At 37.2% G+C, this 18,511-nt stretch overlaps 1 protein-coding gene across 1 annotated transcript in view; it reads left to right on the top strand.

The window, feature by feature from the left end:
* Nucleotides 1-7,724: 7,724 nt before the first annotated feature.
* The window catches only part of CNST (consortin, connexin sorting protein), a 36,974-nt gene continuing 26,187 nt past the window's right edge, over nucleotides 7,725-18,511 (top strand). Inside the window, exons 1-2 of the mRNA XM_082480305.1 lie at nucleotides 7,725-8,124; nucleotides 14,932-15,137. Of these exons, the coding sequence (XP_082336431.1) occupies nucleotides 7,740-8,124; nucleotides 14,932-15,137 (591 nt within the window). The 5' untranslated portion in view covers nucleotides 7,725-7,739. The remainder of the gene's footprint in view (nucleotides 8,125-14,931; nucleotides 15,138-18,511) is intronic.

Below are 18,511 nucleotides of genomic sequence, written 5' to 3'. Positions count from 1 at the left end.
AAGTAGTAATGAGTCTGTGCTATAAGACAGCACAAAAGCATGGTAATTTTTTTCTGCAGGGGTGTCAGGTTGCATAATGGGAGTATACACATAAATATTTTTGTTTCCCTTACTTTAGAAATGGCAGCATTCTAACCGTTGAATGTTGCACATAAAACACAATGCCAAGCAGAAGTCTGCTAGCTGGGAGTGGTCTGGCTTTGTGAGATGATTATAGCTAAATGAATTGCCTGCCTTCTTTATCTGCCATCTCTTTCCTTCTGGAGCAAATTATATTATGGTCAAATAAGTCTTCAGCAACTAGTACTTTCCTCTGTTTTGTTTTGTTTTTTTTTTTTTTTTCTTGGCTGTGGTGATGCAAGGGCACTCTGAAGCAATCTGGTGATAGTATTCCAGGTTTCTTTAGGCTTCTACATCAGCAGAAGCAGCAAACACTTGTAGATAAATTGCACTTGCACTTTCTCAAAATAACATATGGGCTTCTTGTTTATTAGCTCCTGTAACAGCATAATAGGCATTGTCCTTTTTCTTGCAAGTTAATGAACTCATAATGGTATGTTATATGTAGTTTTTAGATAGTGCCATGTAGCTACTCCATCACCTAGAGTTTTCTCTCCATTGCTGCATCTTCATTTTGGTAGTAAATGTAATTATTAATAAAATGAGATCAACATTCTTCCTTGTGTGTGGAAATTAGTGTGCAATAATAAGAATTTGCAGTACATGTTTTGATTTTATATGGCCATGATAGTTTTTACAATGGTTTGTGTTAATTTGTCGAAGATTATTTATCAATATGAAATGAGATACTAACATTTAAATGTGGTCTTGTAATGTATCTTTACACCATCTTTTTTTGTTCTCACAGTAGAAGTACCAACTAGGTAAAGATAATGCTTTTTTAAAAATCCAGTTTCCTTTTCACAGAATCAGTGTGATTTATTTTTTTTTTTTTTTTTCCCTCTAGGGCTTGTGAAGCTTTAAGGGACTTGTGAAAATTTAAAAGAAAAAAAGAGGCAAAAATAAAGAAAATTAAGTTCCCTTAATCCTATGTACTGTTTTTTACCTGTCCTTAAACCTGAGACTTGCTCAAATTCTTCTTTAAAAGGATGGAAATTCCACAACATCTCTAGACAGCCTGTTTTGTTGTTTATATGGCAACCTTTTCTAGGCTGAATAACTGTTACTGCATGTAGAGAGGAAGAGACAGCACTAAAACTCTTACCTCACTGTAATCTAGGTTCTCTTGTTTGTGTACATCTTGTTTTGTGTATATTGTGCACAAAACAAAAGTACTCAGCTGTAATTGATTAGTGTCTGGTAGGACATAATGAATTCTCTTGTGCCTGTAACACTTGCTGTATTATATCTCAGGAGAAAAAAAACACTTGGACTCGCGGTCAGTTTTCTGTTTGTTATCTCTTTATGAGATGCTTTTCATCAGAACAGCATGACTGGTTAATCCCTATTTCATATAGATGTGCTTCATTTATTCTAAAAGATACAATGTGTTTTGTTTGTCTTGGTGATTTCATGTTATTCCTTTTGGAGCACTTATTACTACAATTAATTTTGAATTAAATCCTAAAAAAATACTTATGACTGCTTCTAACTGCAGATTTTTATATAGCTAGTGTGTGTTATCATCAAAGTTAATGAAAAGATTGAATAGAAGCAACACGGAACCAAGCTGAAATGCCCATTCAATCTAAATAGAACAATATAGGTGATATAATGGGGAAACTGACTTTTAAAGAATTAAGACTTAAATCTCCCTAATTAACATAGAATAATTAAGTGGCATGAGGATGAGAGAGGGAAAATAATGTCTTTGGCAGAGGAGCTGTATGAAGGCAGTCAAATGGAGTAAATAAATGATTTGCCATGAGCTTTTTGAATGTTAGAACCTTTTTGGCTTTTTGCAGGCAGATATCGTGTTATGATCTTGATCTGTTCTGTAAAATACTTCTAAGATCAGTAAATGAAATACTATACTATACTATATATTCAGCAAACATTCACAAAACCCACAAGCTTTCTAGGATAGAGGAGCTATGTTAGTAAGAGGGTTTGGGGGAGGGGCTGTTCTTTGCTTGTGGGTTTGGTTTGGTGGTTTTTTTAATGCCCTCTTCAAATTTCGGCTGTGCAAAGTCAGGAAAGATCCCAGTTCTTCCCTCTTTTTCACAATACAATCCGAACAACTGTATTTAAGGTTATGTTTCATTAGCAAGGATAGATGGAAGAAAGTCTTGGTACACACGCAAAAATTGTTGAAATTATATGAAGTACGTGAAAGAGAACACTGACGAGCATGGGCTTTTTAAAATTGAAATTGATTTAAAATAGAAGTGAGTACCATGATATTTCTGTAATGTACATAGTTTGTCCTAAAGCAAACAAACATACAACTAATTTCTTCAATACAGACTTTGTCTTTTAGCCACGTGGCATGTATTTGCCATCTTATTTTTGATTTATGCTATAATCACCATGATTATATATGCCAATTGCATGAATCTATGTGGCAACTGGAACTGAAGCACTTCCGTTCATTGGTACCTTTTTACAGAGGTCAGCACCATGCTACTCAGTGTTAGCTTTTATTTCAATTTTGGGCAACCAGTGAAGGGAGGAAATGTTTGCTGCTTCCTAAGGCACATATTTTCTCTTAATATGTTGTTTGTTCGTACAATTCATTTCAATAGCAAAACAGTAAATCCTGTAACTGCATGTTAATGGTCTGTTAAATATAGTTCAAATCACTAGTGATTTTAATTGCATTTTTGTTTATAAATAAATGTTTCTACTTGTGTTTTTAGGCAGAGCTAAAGTTCATTCTCACAGAATTTAGCTTCACTTTGGTACCTGTCTGGTGCCTTGGTAAAGCCAAAAAGAATATAGCAATATAGCTACATTGAAAACCAGGAAGGAAAAAAAGTTTCATCTGGGGGGGAAAAAAACCCACCCTTTTAAAAGATCAAGGCCAAGACTGTTGTAAACTTTTTGAACTAGCTCTTTCTGGATTTTCATTCTCTAAGGAGTCATAAGGGTTGTAGAAAGAAATAGATTTTCAGGGCTACTTTTGTTTGAAGGAATATTGAGTTTCAGGCAATAAGCCAAGAAATGTTGATCTGTGCTAGCTGCAGAAGCTCTCCAGCTTCTCCGCTAGAATGGGACTATCATTTTAGCCACATGTTAAAAGGAAATGAGTTAATATTTTCTATCAAAATGTTAGCTTCCTCTATAGAAAATGTCACTTGTCAAAAGTGTCTTTTCCTCATTTTGCACAATCTAATAGGAAACACCTTGTTCAAATGCATTCAATTTCTGTTTCCCTGTGATAGCTGTTGAAAGGACAAACTGTTGTCTACTGATAGAAGCAAGAGAGTGGTGGTAGGACATCTTGATTTTTCATTATTGCTGTTCAAACTAATTCCTCATTGGCTTTCAGCAATTTACTTCCAACCTCTTTTGTTTGATATATCATTTAATCTATAAGCTGGGGAGGGCAGCGGTAGTTATTATTTCATATACTAGGAAGAGTAGGAAGTGAACCTTTCCAGTTTAACATGGTATTTGGGATTATTTTTTTAATGATTTAGAACACTTACCATCAGTAAATCAACGTAACTATAGTGTGGGTGTCTGTAAATAGTTATCTTCTAGTTCTGATTCTTGTTGGTCTGATTAAGATCTGTCCTTTTAATATTTCATTTCATGTTTAACTCTCTGTGAGAGAAAAGGGTGTGATTAAGGAGAGTCCTTCTGATGAACAGATGCATTCTCCAGATACGCATCTCCTCTAGAGTTCCCTTCTTTGTCTTTCTGGTGCTCAAGGAAAGCCAATTCTCATATTTGGTTGGCAAAGAAAAGTACAACTTACATCTCTAATTATTATTATTATTCTAGAATAGAATAGAATATTTCAGTTGGAAGGGACCTATAATGATCATCTAGTCCAACTGCTGAGGACCTGGTCCAAATGCCCCTTAAACGCTGACAGGCTTGGGGCATTCGCCGCCTCTCTGGGAAGCCTGTTTCAGTGTTTAACCACCCTGTCAGTAAAGAAATGCTTCCTAATGTCCAGTCTAAACCTCCCCTGGTGCCACTAATATGTTACAGGATAGGCATTGTTTTTTGTTAGACTAGTATGGCTGGGAATGGTTAACAAGTTCTTCAGGTTGGAAGCAGAGATGGAGTTGTCTAGTTGGTACTGACTTTTGCTTTTGTGTTGCCCAGCTCGTGGAGGCTTGTCAACCTCTGCATACTTCCCTGGAACTCCTAGAACATTCTTCCTGACAATACTGGCATGCAATCCTGTAACTTTGCCTGGCATATGCCTGTCCGATTCCTAATCTTCACAGAGCATGTGCCAATTGAAGTGTTATCTAAGGGCAGGTGTAGCTGCCCAGGTCTTGCTGCTCCTGTAAAACCAGTAGAACAGTATTTGATGGAGGAGGCCAGGAATACCCAAGTGGAGAACAAGTAAACTTTTGCTAAGAAGATAGACTACTAAAGGTGACATTAGTATGCTTCCTGGCAGCTGTTAGCTCAGCAAAATTTATGTTGTTTTAAGAGTAAACTCTTTAGAAATAAGCTTTTCAGGAATGCCAACAAAAAATATTTTGAGACGGGTGTAGAGGGCAATCACAGAGGACCAGAATAATTGAAAGTAGTGAAGAAAAAGGAGTGGACAATTAAAAAGAGTTAATGCTGTAAAGTCTACTGGCTCTGCACCCTAACAGCATAGATGGTCAGCAGCAATTGCAGTAGCTGGTATGCATATTAGCACAGTTTCTGTGCAGTACTCTTCACCTCTGCAGTCGTGCATCCTTATGTTCCCTCTTAATCCCACAAATGGAAAAAGGAATAATAATAATAAAAAAAAATAGCATTTCCTTAGATCAACTCTGCATATACATTTGACTTCAGAACATAATGTCTGAGTGAGTCCTTGGTAAAAGGAACATACTATTTACACCTGTTTTGCCCCTTTAGAACAAGCAAATTTTATTTTTAATATGAACATTTTAATAAAGAATATTTTAAACCTTGTATGAAAAGCAGATACAGGAGGAATTTTCTCTTCGTGATGTGGCCTGTGTCTAATTAATGATCCCACCATTCACAGTCGTAGAATCATAGGATGATTAATGTTGGAAGGAACCTGTGGAGATTGTCTAGTCCAGCTTCACCCCATCCCCTCTACCCCTCCACTCCACTCAAAGCAAGGTTGACTAGAGGGTGTTGCTCAGGTCCATGACCAGTTGGGTTTTGAATACCTCCAAAGATGGCACCTTCACAACCTGTTCTGGGCAGCCCTGTTCCAGTGTTCAATCATCCTTACAAGTAAAACTTCTTTTTATGTTTCAACAGAGGTTCTTGTATTCAGTTTGTATCCATAGTCTCTTATCCTTTCACTGGATACCACTGAGAAGAGTCTGACTCCATCATCTTTATTTGCTCGTATCACATTTATATATGTTGATTTGACACCCCCCCGCGCCTTCCGCATGCTAAACAATCACAGGTCTCTCAGCCTTACCTCCTCAGTCATCTTTGTGGCTCTGCGCTGGACCTGCTCCGATAAGTCTCTATGTTTCTTGGACTGGAGAACCCAGAACTAGATCCAGGTCTATCTCACCAGTGCTGAGTAGAGAGGAAGGATCACTTCCCTTGATCTGCTCTTCGTAATGCAGCCCAAGATGCCACCTAGGGCATGTTACGGGTCAGTTGTTGTCCACCAGGACCCCCAAGTCCGATTCTGCAGGGCTGCTTTCCAACTGGGTGGTCCCCAGTGTATATCAGTCCATGGGGTCATTCCTTCCAAGGTGCAAGACTTTACATTTTTCCTTGTTGAACTGTGTGAAGTTCTTGTCAGCCCATTTCTGCAACCTGTTGGGGTCCCTGTGAATGGCGGGACAGTCATCTGGTGTATCATCTGCAAAGTTGCTGAGGGTTGTTTCTGTCCATCCCCTGTATCATTGATGAAGAGGTTAAACAGTACTGGCCTTGCTGTCAACCTCTGGATGCACACCACTAGTGACTGGCCTCCAGCTGATCGCAACACTGGGCCCAGCTGTTCCATCAGTTTTCAGTCTACCTCAGTGTCTATTTATCTAGCCTGTACTTTGTATGCTTGTCTGTGAGGATATTATTGGAGACAATGTCAAAAGCCTTACCAAATTCAAGGTAAACAGCATCTGTTGTTTTCCCCTCCTCTGCTCAGCCAGTCACCTCTTTGTAGAAGCCTGTCAAGTTGGTTAAGCGCTATTTACCCTTCATAAATCCACGCTGACTACTCTTGATGACCTTCTTCTCCTTCATATCTTTGAAAATGGTTTCTAGGATTACTGGCTATTATCACCTTCCAGGGATTGAGGTGAGGCTGAGCAGCCCGTAGCTCCCTGAATCCTCCTTGTCGTTCTCTATGATAGCAGTGACATTTTCTTTTTTCCAGTCCTTTTAGCAACTACAAAGATTGTGAAGGAATAATTTTGGGAAAGTCTTTTTAGTAATCTTGAACAGAACACAGTTTCTGTGTATGAAGGAAAACCTACTTATTCTCTAAGGCATTTTTTTCCATTTTTCTGCAATTTGAATATTATCCTGCATATTTAGCAAGTGTGTATTTCAGTTATTTCAGTTGTATATACCAGGACATAAGACTGAAGAAAGCCTGGTGAAGACAGGTTTCCTAAAATGCCTTTTCATTTTAAAGGAAAGGATCGGAAGCTGCTGTAAGAGGCTTGTCTAAGCTCTTCTATAATACGAGAGTGCTTGCTGATTTTTGGCTTTGCTATTTAAAATATGTGAGCTAAATCTAATGAGATGTAGCTAATGGAGCTATATTTCATCTGTATAGTTGCTACGTTAAACCAGTAGTATTGCCGTGTTTCTAAAAGCTGAAGATAGGAACTGATACAATAACAGTCCTGTATAAGTACAATGTAACTCTGCTGATAAGCAGTACCTTTTTTTTTTTTCTGTGAATATGCATCTAATTGCAGCAGTGATTAGAGTTGCATGTTCACAAAAAGGGAAAATTGACCCCTGCTGAGAGTTGGTGGGGGATTAGTTTTTTTTTATTAACAAACCATCTGCTTCTGTGTATACTGAAGACATGTTGACTGTTTTCTTGAAAATAAAGTGACAATCTGAGTCAATAAACAGGTTCTACTTTATCTAATTCCTGTAACAGAGTTAATCTGCCTGCATATTTGATGTGATACCATCACTGACAGAATTAGAAGTTGTTCTGCTTTTATTCCTCCCTGGTTTAATTTTGGTTCAGGCAAACTATGATCTTATGTGTCAAGAATGCTTTTGTTTTAGCCGTGGATTTAAAGGGGGCTGGGGGGTTCAGTTTATCTTTTTGTTTTTTCTCATTCCCTCAGCTGTAACACTGTGAGCACTGCTGTAAAGATCAGCTATGCTATTGGTCAGGTAACTGGAACCAATTATAATTGGATAAAAATACAAGTTCATAGATTTATTTTTTGGGGGTGTAGATATGCTTTGCTCTAAGACTTACAATAGGGCAGTGGATTACTGTTTGAAAGAAATCCCCCATACTTTTAAACTGTATCACTAGGCTAATGAGATTCTTTAGTGGCTGGCATTAAGTACAAAGTTATTTATTCATTATAATGTACATATTATAAATGCTGCTTCTGGTTTTACTTTTAGGTCTAAAAATATTTGGAGGGACAATAAGTGGTTCAACAAGTAACGCTCTAATGGATGACAGAGAATTTCCAACAAATGATCTACAAATAGACTCAAAGGACAGTCTTCCTGCTGAATACAGGGTGGAGAGTTTGGCATCTCATTTGGTTTCTTCAGCTGATGAAAATGAAAATCAACTTGACAGTGATGGGAATGAGGTTCTGACAAGTAGTAGCATTGCTATGGGACGACAGGATAAAGGTGAGCAGGACACCATCAATAACAATGAGAATATGGACAGTGGAGACTGTACCCCAAGCTGTAAGGAAGGTGAGACCGAGAGATCTGTAAATGTCCGTATGGACCCCCAGCTGGAGGAAAAGCCTATTACAGAAAAACATCCAGGTGGAAAAAGAAGTCCAAGAAGCAAAAGAAGCTCCACTAAAAAATCTAAAGGTACTTTATAAAAAAATATTGTTGTTCTGTTTACTTAAAATAGTGACACTGTAGTTCTAATCTGTGAATTAATAAGAAAGATATATTTTAGTTGTCATACTAATTGTTTTTAAAACTTCAGTAAATTTTTTTTTTTTGGGGGGGGGGGGGCAATCCCAACTGTTAATAGTCCTAAATCAGATTCAATTCTAGATGTTTTCACCTTCTGTATTTCAATGTTGGCTATGTAGCAAATGGAACATATCAAAGAAGCATGAGTAGAGGGAGGTGCAGCGTTTCAATATGGAAATTGGACTGACTTCCAAATCAGAATCGCCAGAAGTTCAGTCAATATGGTTTTGTCCATTTGAACATTGTGCTCGAGTGCAGGATTTTGGTGTCTTGATCCAGTGTCAAGATTTGTAATCTTGATATGAGTACCAAATAGCTTGATCTTGGCCTGCTGTTGTCAAAATATGCTTACATTTTTCAGTGCTTAATAGATAGTCCTAGGATATGCATTTTGGGTAATAAGCTATTCAACAAATGTGTTTCTACCAATTTTCAATGTTACTTCTCCTTTAGATCTTTTGGATATGAATTGGGTAAGGAAAATGTAAATGTTTATTATGTGTTGTTATTTGAGATTCTTCCCTTTTTAAATGAGTAGGATTTGTCTGTATCAACAGACAATGTGTTATTATATAATATATTGGCAAAAAAACTAATAAAACTTGTGTCGTAGTGCTGCAAATATATTAATTAAAATCAGTGTGTTTCAGGTATCTTTGACAGTTGCATGGAACAACTGAATCATGCCTGCTTTTTTTTTTTTCCCTCATGTATTTTTTCTTTCATCTAAAGACTGAGAAGATTGGGAATTTGGCTACTTAAAATAGATAGTTTTAAAATACAGTTTTCATGCTACTTGGCAAGTCTTTTATGGCCTGATCTGAAAACTGATGATCTTAAAAGATTAAAAAATAGGTAAAGAAAGGAAAGGAAGGAAGCCTTGTGTTCCATATCTTGTACTTACAGGCAAAATCTAGGAGAGAAAAATTATATTTTCTAGTAGAATTAAGAGGATCCTGAAACCTTTCATGGTAGGGAGAACGAGTTCTTATTAAATGATGCAGAAAGCCATTAAAGTATGTATTTCAACCGTAGATTTAATGTCTAAAACAAGAAGAAAATACTTAATTAAAACAAGAGATTGGCAGAAGTAATTGAGAACCAGTCATCTGTATGATGGGAATAAAAAAAACCAAGCTGATGAAATATGATACAGATGTGTGGACAGAAGTATCTGAAGCATGATGAAAGGAAGAAAAGGAGAAATTCTCCCAAACACCGAAAGTTAAACTTCACCTGTATTCTCTCTCCATTAGTTTGTATTCTTATTGATAAATGCAATCAACTGATGCAAGGGTACCTCAAAACAAGCTGTGAACAGTAGATAGCAATTTTAAGGCAAAAAGCAGAAAGCTGAAATACAGAAAATTTCATGGAAAAATCTAGAGACATAAAAAAACATAACAGAGAACCTCCTGCCTGCAAAACTCATTTAAGGGTTTTGTTGAATTCCTATGGACAAGCTCTTGCTACTTATTAATAAAGAAACTTGACTGTTACAGAAAGAAGATCAACATATAAAATTACATTGTATCTCCTATTGCTTATGGGCTAATTTACATTTAGCTTTTTGGATGTTCTAACTTGATGATTCTCCTGTTTTCATACAATCCAGTGACTGTGTCACAATTTCTTGACGTTGCAAATGTCTTTATTTTAGTGAGAATCTTCCTTTTAATTTTTAACACCAGCTATTTTAAACCGTTCCTGAGTATCCCTCTACGTAAATGAACCAAACTAGCTTTATTGTCTTGATACCAACTCAAAGAGAAAGGACAGAATAATCAAACAAGAGTGGAAGATCCCTGAGTGGGTGACAGCAGAGTGTCACAAAAGCAAGCTGGAATCACAAACTAAATGCTTGCATGGCATGTATTATGGTGATATTTTTTTAATCTTTATTTCTAATTATTGAGGAATTATGGATAAGTTGCTTTGACTCAGCTAAAGAAGGGATAAGGGATTTATGAGTCGTCTTCTCTTTCTCTTTAAGCAAAGCTGTTAGGGTCACTGTTAAATGTTGCCATTCTGGAAAAGATGATATTTGACTTGAAAAGCATGTTCATTTTCCTTCTCTTGCTAGTGACTAAAGCAAGACTAAAGCAATGAACCTGGAGTACGGAAAACTACGTCTTACGTATTTTCATTTATTCAGAATTTGCTCATCAGAAGATTGGTCATCATTAGAGAAGCCCATCTTCCACTCTGGACATACGTTTTTACTTTAGAAGAAAGAGCAAGTACTCACACTTGCAATGTGTTTGAAACCCTCTAGATACTTGCTTATAAAGCATAAATGGTTATAAGTATTTGATTATTATGTTTCTGTATATGCTTGCAATGCGTTGGAGCTAGAATTATCCTCGCTCCTACGATTAGTTGACTGAGATACAGTGATTTTTAATCTTGCATCTGGTTGAAGATTCTCCTAGTCCAACATCCTTCCCTTGACAGCGGCCAATAGAGGATGGGTAGGTAAGAGTATAAGGGCAAGGCAAAGAGGTAGTGATTTGTTTGTGTGTTTTCCTTGCCATTACCAATTTCCCATTCAGGACTTTGCCAAGTGGAAGCTGGCAGTAATAGCTTACACTGTAATAGCTTACAGTGAATTTGTCACCTGACTTGCAGTTGTTTTTTGAGTCCATTTCGGTGTCCTGGAGTAAGTAGTTCCAAGATTTCATCTATGCGTTGTTTGAAGAAACACCTCCTTTTAGCTGTCTTGATGTTGCAGTAGATGTATTACAGTAAATTGACAAGTCTATAGCTTCCAGATCCCAAATGTCTCTCACATTCTTTTTGTACACTAATAATAGTTTTGAATAGACTATTATTATATCTCTTTAAAGAGAAGCCTGGTGATCAAAGAAGTAACATAAATTTAAATTGACAAATTTAAACTTTGGTGATTATTCATACTTGGATTCCTTGTAATGAATCTTACTAACTTTAGTGCAGTAGAGATAGTGATTCATAAAGTGTCATCTGCTTCAATGTATTTTTGTAAATACGGACTTCAAATTACCCCTGTTCTCTGAAAATAATTTCATCTTTTTCTAAAAGATCAGTTCTGGCATAACTAGTGACTTAATATTGTAAAATCACACTGTGTCATTCCTGAACACAGTATAGCACGATAACTTGTGCTTAATCATTTCTCCCCAAGTTAAATTCTGCAACATACACTTTTCCTGTAAATTATTCAAATTATTTCTTGAAACAGCTTGAAGGTGGGGGAAGGAAGTGGAGTGGTTGGGATGGATTTGGTGTTGCAGCAAATGAAATATATTAATATAAACTGGTCAAATGATATGAAAAGTCAAACAGTGTTATTTTATTTAGGGTTCTGTGTGGCACTAAACAAGATTTTGAGCTTGCTCAGTTAAAGTTATATCTTTACTGCCAGTACTCCTGTCTTAAAATCTTTTCTCTTAAAAATGAATTTTTTTTTTAAAATACTTGCTGATCTCTTTTTTTTCTTTTTTCTTTTTTGCTAGTTCTTGAATGAATCAATCTGAACCAGCTTTCTGGTATTGAGTATGAAAGAAAGTTTAAAGAAAGAGATTACCATATGTTTTCTGTACTAGAAACTTCTGTTACTGGTGACTTAAGCTAATGCTAATAAATGTGAAAATTAAAATTTGACTAAAAAACAGAGGACAATATCCATAATTTTATTTTGATAGTTTGATTTGATAGCAAATGCTTCATACTTGCACCTCTGACTCATTTTCAGGCAGGTGGCAAGAGCATCTTAATTTCATATGACAAAACAAGAAAAGGTGAGACGTATTGAAAAATGTGTTTGTAATTTTTATTCACAAGGTCTGTCAAAATTGGAACCTTTTGCAAACTTGGAGCTGCCTCTGTGAACTCTTAGGGAAATTTTGAGAAAGGTTGCTTCTCCCTATGTCTTAGGAAACATTGGCATACCCAGCTAGGAATAGAAGATGTCAGTTGAAACCTCCGTGAGTCTGGCAGAGCAGAAATGTGGACCCAGCTCTCTGCCATGTTCCTAGTGAGTGCTCTGGCCATTGGAGAGTTGATATCTTCTGTATTTTTTCACATTTATTTTCATAAAGACTTTGGTGCCATTCTGGTATAGAACAAGATGTTTTTTAAATATCAATGCTTTGCAAAGTGAAAAAACTTAATCCTTGCTTCTTAAAATATCAGAAATATATGAAGATATCAGTCTTTATTAAAAAAAATAAAATCTGCTTTGGACAGTAATGTTGATTGATTCCAGGAAAAAGCAGTGTTGTGTGCCCTTTTCAAGAACATGGAGGGAAAAAAAAATAGGGATCTTATTTCATCATAAAGATGTTATGGGCGAGCATTACTAAGTGTTGCTACCTCAAGAAAAGTTCTTGGTTGTAGTGCCACTAAGCCACAAATGCTGTCTTGTTTTTGAAGGAGAATAATGTAGAATTAATTTGAATGGATGTAAGGCATTGCTTCAGAATCAGGGGAGTAATTTGAGGGCAGAATTCGATTCCAAGTGAGTGACAGCTTAACTATATGTAGGAATAATATGCAGGTTATAAACTTTGTGTTAGCAACAGTACCAGAATAACATTAAAACGAAGGTTTTTCATGATAGTTGCTATTGAGCATGTTTCAGTCAACATTCATGTTTTGATATGACAGGTGATCATTAACTACTTAATAAAATGCAGTTTGAAGTGACTTTTTTCTGAGAGAAGAGGTTTGCCAGAACATGTGGACCCTCTTCTCTGGTTTCATGTTCATGTGCTGAACATTAAGCTATATTTTTAAAGACAACCTTAATTCCATCTCTAAAAGTACTTCCTGGTTTGAGTCTTGCATCAAGTTATGCCTTTTGTTGCTCTTAGCCCACAGCAAGCCCAAATAAATACTGGGAAGGCGGAGACATGCATTAATATTGAAAAAATATTAAGTTACACCTGTAAATTGTCTGGCAATAAGCCCTGTGAAAATAGCCACCCACAGAGATTATTAGTACTCCTGACCTGGATAGTTTACTTAATAAAGAGTTTAAAATAACCAAAAATAGAACAGTGGAGCCTTCAGTGGGCAAGCTAATGCCTTTCCTAAGCCCTAAATCTTAAACCTGAATCATCACTTTAAGCTTTCAGTTGCAATGAACACAAGGGGGTCTTAAATATGCTAAGTGCCCAAGCTGTAGAAACAGAGTCAAAGTGTGATGGTTACTTGAAACAGAGCCCCCACCTGTCCCACTTTTAAATGATAACATGGTTTTCAGAACATGGGTATAGTTGGGGAAGAATAACACATTCAGCATAACTTGAGTTTATAAAAGTTTTATTATGCACATTTCAGTGGCCAAATTCTCTCATTTATTTTTTTTTAATTATGGGAGGTTTTTTTAAAGTTCAATCTTATGTACATGTATCAAATTCAATGTTGTTTTATGGAAAAAAAGAAGTTCATGAATTGGTGGAATAAAGTGTAATTTTCTGGTTACTCCTAAGACTGTGTGTTATAGGAAGCCATCATTTATTGCATTTATTCTCTGATCTTTGTGAGAAACTGGTCCAGATTTCTCCCACTACTTCTGCCTACTCTACACTTCTTCCCTAATCTCATTTAACATTTCCTGATAACTATCATATTCATGATCAGCAATATATAATAAATATAGCAATATTTTTACAATAAAATGTGGGGTTTGCACCCAGAAAATTTTTCCTGTAATATTTTTATACTGTTATGCTTTACATTATCCTTCATATATGTTGCCAGTCCTCCACCTGCATGTCTGACTCTTTTCACTTCTGTAAAATTGGAGACAGGCAACAGTGGCCTGCCAGGGAATGTACCATGGAGAACTTGTCTTCTGCATAGCAAGAAGTTCTGGAGGCTAAATTCAGCTTACGCATCCTTGTGTCGTTGTTACCAATGTACTGGTTCTGTCACCACTACTTGCTCATTCCATGGACTTTCAAATAAACTATCCAACTATTTAGAGGGGTCTTCCTTTTCACTCAGCAGGATGGTCCCCCTAGACATCTGTCCCCCACAGTAGAATACCCCGCTCTCATCATCTGCTTCTTTCTGTCCTTTAAGATCCTGTTGACACTGTGAGGAGCCTCTGCGTTCTCATCTGAAGAACAAGCCAAATTACCCATCCTTCCTTCCTTCCCGGGACTTCTCCCTGTACAAGCTCCTTGGCAGGAGTGAAGAGACCGAGAACCTCATTCACACTCTCCTTGCATACCTTCTTTTTGCCCTTTTTGAGCAAACCGTGTTGTAAATAACCCTACTTTCTGCCTCTGCTGTATTACAATTCAGTCTTAACGTAGAATTTTGTCTGCATGGATCCAAGTACTGATTTTTTAGCTGAAACTGTAATATCACTCTCAACACTTTTTTATTTTAGGTTATCTTGGTCTCTTATTAATAACTCTGTAGAATAGTTTAGACTAGGCATTTTTTTTTTTCCCCCAAGTAAAAGCCAGGTCTCAGAAGTGTACAAAAATACCTGATGTATGTTACTCTGTTTTTTCAGGTTGGTGAGCTGACACTGAGACAGACCTATCACATCTAATTTTGACAAGACCAGTATTTTATTTACTTGCAGGGATGTTATTTAAGATACTAAGTTTTTATTCATAGCTTTTGTATTGAAATTGCCTAAAAAAGCAACTTGACATATTTTTTGAATCCTAACCTAAGTACTTGTTCTTTTTAAAGGAGTTCCTGCAGTGGGAACCACAGCAATCAAGGAGGAAAATACTCTTATTGCAGATACAGATATTATGCATGCTGAAGGTGCTGTTGAAGCAAATGAAAACTTTCAGCAAAAAGAACAAAAACAAACGTTGCAGTCCCTTTTCTCTTTGCTCCGTGAAGAGGTTGAGCAGATGGATTCAAAGTTATTACCCCTGTGTCTCCATCAGGTACTTCCTGTGATTCTGGGTTGTTGCACACAATTTTGTTTTTATTTGAGATCTTTATTCATTAGGAAAAAATGCATTAATTCAACATATGCCAATATTCATATCTGGACAGGGTATTTTGATGTATAACTGGTGGTCAAGGCAAATATCTCCTCTAAGGTTTTCTAACATACGTCAAATTATAAATTGCCTTCAAAGTATATTCTGCAGTTAAAGGAAACTATTAAGGACAGGTTTTCTAATTTTCCAAATGATAAAATTCTAGTTTGGCAAGAAGATTTAGGAAAATCACTCTTCAACATACCTTCAATAAGATTTGTAAGACACTGGTATAGATACAAGACAGCTGATGTCTAAATAACATTTTAAATCTGGAATTATTTTTACTGTTGCAGACTTCTTTCAAGCATGAATTTAACGCATGAATGCTAAGATTCAAGGTTTCTTTGTGTATACTTTTTTTATACCACACCTGCAAGACCAAAGAAAATACTGTGTGATTTGAAAAGCAGTCTTTTTTTTTTTTTTTTTTTTTACTAACTGGATAGTATGTGTTTCTTTCTGGAGATTACGATGCAAGTTGAATATGTTGATAGGACTTGACGCAGTGCTAATTTATAGTTTAGTTGTGTCAGACTAACAGTGGACTAGAAGACTTTTTGTTTGGCTATAGTGTGTAATACAGGCTATATATAGATACTGTACAGTGTCTGATTTGACTTAGTTGTATTATCTTTATTGTGGAAAATTGGGTGATTGTGATATTTTAAACTTCTAAACTGTGATAACACTCCTGCATTCTTACTCTTTCAAATATAGTTGCTGAATTATATCAAAGAAAGGGGTTTCTCTTTAGTATTGCAAATTATAAATCACAGAATTTTCAGAGTTGGAAGGGACCTCTAGAGATCATCTAGTCCAACTCCCCTGCTAAAGCAGGATTGCCTAGAGCACATTACTCAGGACTGCATCCAGGCAGGTCTTGAAAATCTCCAGAGAAGGGGACTCCACAACCTCCCTGGGCAGCCTGTGCCAGTGCTCTGTCACCCTCACCGTAAAGAAGTTTTTCCGGGTATTTGAATGGAACTTCCTGTGTACTAACTTGTGCCCGTTACCCCTCGTCTTGTTACTTGGAACCATTGAAAAGAGCCTGGCTCCATCCTCCTTCAACCCACCCTTTAATAATTTACATTTGTCATAAAATTTTAATTATTTTTTTAGTCTGTGTTTGAATGAAGATATTTCATATCATTCCTTAACTTATTTGAAACTTGGCATTAGGGTTAACAATTTGTACTTTTAGCTATACCAGATTTGGTGGTTGTTCATGAGTCAGTACAAAGGTCTGTTTTGGAAAACAACACGGTTAGGGCAAAAACTTCAAAACACTTTACAAACATTAAGGAGTGTCATTGAACACGATGGAAGTGAAAACTGTTTGCTGCTTTTTAGATGAGGAAGCCAAACCCTAAGCGTAACAACCTTTTGAAAGTCATGAAGGAACTGTGACAGAGCTGAAAACAGAGTCTGCATTTCCAGATTCAAACATGTAGTCAAACACCATCTCTTTTTTCCTAAGAAATATCAAGAGATTTGTAATGCAGCGTTTGAAAGAAACATAAGAGAACTTACAAGGATAATAGCAACACACTTTTTAAACTGGGGAGGGGCAGGGAATAAAGGATTTTAAAGATAGCATTCATGTTTTCATGTAAAGTGAGTCTATTAAGATTTTTTTTCATTTTCTAGCGAATTAAACTGTCATCTTCAGTCTTTTTTTCAGATTGCTAATACAGCCTGCCAGTAACTTTCTTTTATGCTGAGTCTAGCAAATACTCTTCTATCACATTCTCTTTTTACTCTGTATGATAAAAGTCAATGTAAAAAAAAGCTGTGTGAGATGTTCTGGGGTATTAACAATCTGCATTGTTAGTGGAAAGCCTGTATTAAATATTTAAAGGCTGTTCTAAGGGTTAACTTTTAATTAAAATACGATGTAAATTTTTTCCTATCTTGAATGAGATTCATGTGATTTGTTTAGCACTTGTTACAGAGCCTAAGAAGTATTTATGTATAAAACAAAGATACAGAGTTTTGGCAGCTCCAGAAATCCTTAGGAGACTACTGTGGATGGCAGACAAAATGTGCAAATAGACAACCTTAGAAGTCACTTGCCAATTCTCTTTTGGAGGTACTGGGCTCAGAATGACCTAGTGGTTAGTAATAAGGCTGAGAGCCAGGAATACGCAACGTGTAATATAGACTCTTCTATCAAGTTTCTCTCTCTTTTGAGCAATCGTCTATAGACTTGTAAAAGTGACCACTTGTTAAGCCTTTCAAATTATGAGTGCCTAAGTTATATGCCCCAAAGATTTTGAGACTGAATGTTTGTGTGCTCCCACAGAAGGCACTGGAGTATCAGATATGAGGTGTCTCGACCTGAATGCTCAGGCATCAGGGCACCTGCAGTTCATAGAATCCAGAATGGTTGGGGTTGGAAGGGACGTCTAGAAATCATTTAGTCCAACCCCCCTGCCAAAGCAGCTTCACCGACAGCAGGTTGCACAGGATTGCATCCAGGTGGGTTTTGAATGTCTCCAGAGAAGGAAACTCCACAGCCTCTCTGGGCAGCCTCTTCCAGTGCTCTGCCAGCCTCAAAGTAAAGAAGTTTTTCCTCATGTTGAGACAGAACTTCCTGTGTTCCAGTGCCCATTACCTCTTGTCCTATCACTGGACAGCACTGAAAAAAGACTGTTCCCAGCCCCCTGGCACCCACCCTTTAAGTATTTATAAGCATTAATAAGATCCTGCCTCAGTCTTCTTTTCTCTAGACTAAAAAGACCCAAGTCCCTCAGCCTTTCCTCATAAGAGAGATGTTCCAATCCCCTAATCATCTTTGTAGCCCTTTGCTGGACCCTTTCCAGCAGTTCCCTGTCTTCTTGAACTGGGGAGCCCAGAACTGGACACGATACTCCAGATGCAGCCTCACCAGGGCAGAATAGAATGGGAAGATGACCTTGGCCACCAGGGCCCATTGCTGGCTCATGGTCAACTCGTTGGCCAGCAGGGCTCCCAGGTCCCTCTCTGCAGAGCTGCTTTCCAGCTGGTCAGCCCCTAACCTGTACCGGTGCATGGGGTTATTCCTCCCCAGGTGCAGGACCCTACCCTTGCCCTTGTTGAACTTCATTAGGTTCCTCTCCGCCCAACACTCTAGCCTGTCCAGGTCATGCTGTATAGCAGCACAGCCTTCTGGTGCGTCAGCCACCCGTCCCAGTTTTGTGTCAACAATTTTTTCCAATTACTGGACACATTTTGCAAGCGTGGACCTTGCCATACCATACATGGCAAATAGGAAGACTGCCAACGTTCACTGT

This window comes from Vanellus vanellus, assembly GCF_965231255.1.
Source record: "Vanellus vanellus genome assembly, chromosome: 3".
NCBI lineage: Eukaryota > Metazoa > Chordata > Aves > Charadriiformes > Charadriidae > Vanellus > Vanellus vanellus.
The sequence above is the reverse complement of the archived record's forward strand: the minus strand, read 5'-3'. Positions and strand labels throughout refer to the sequence as shown.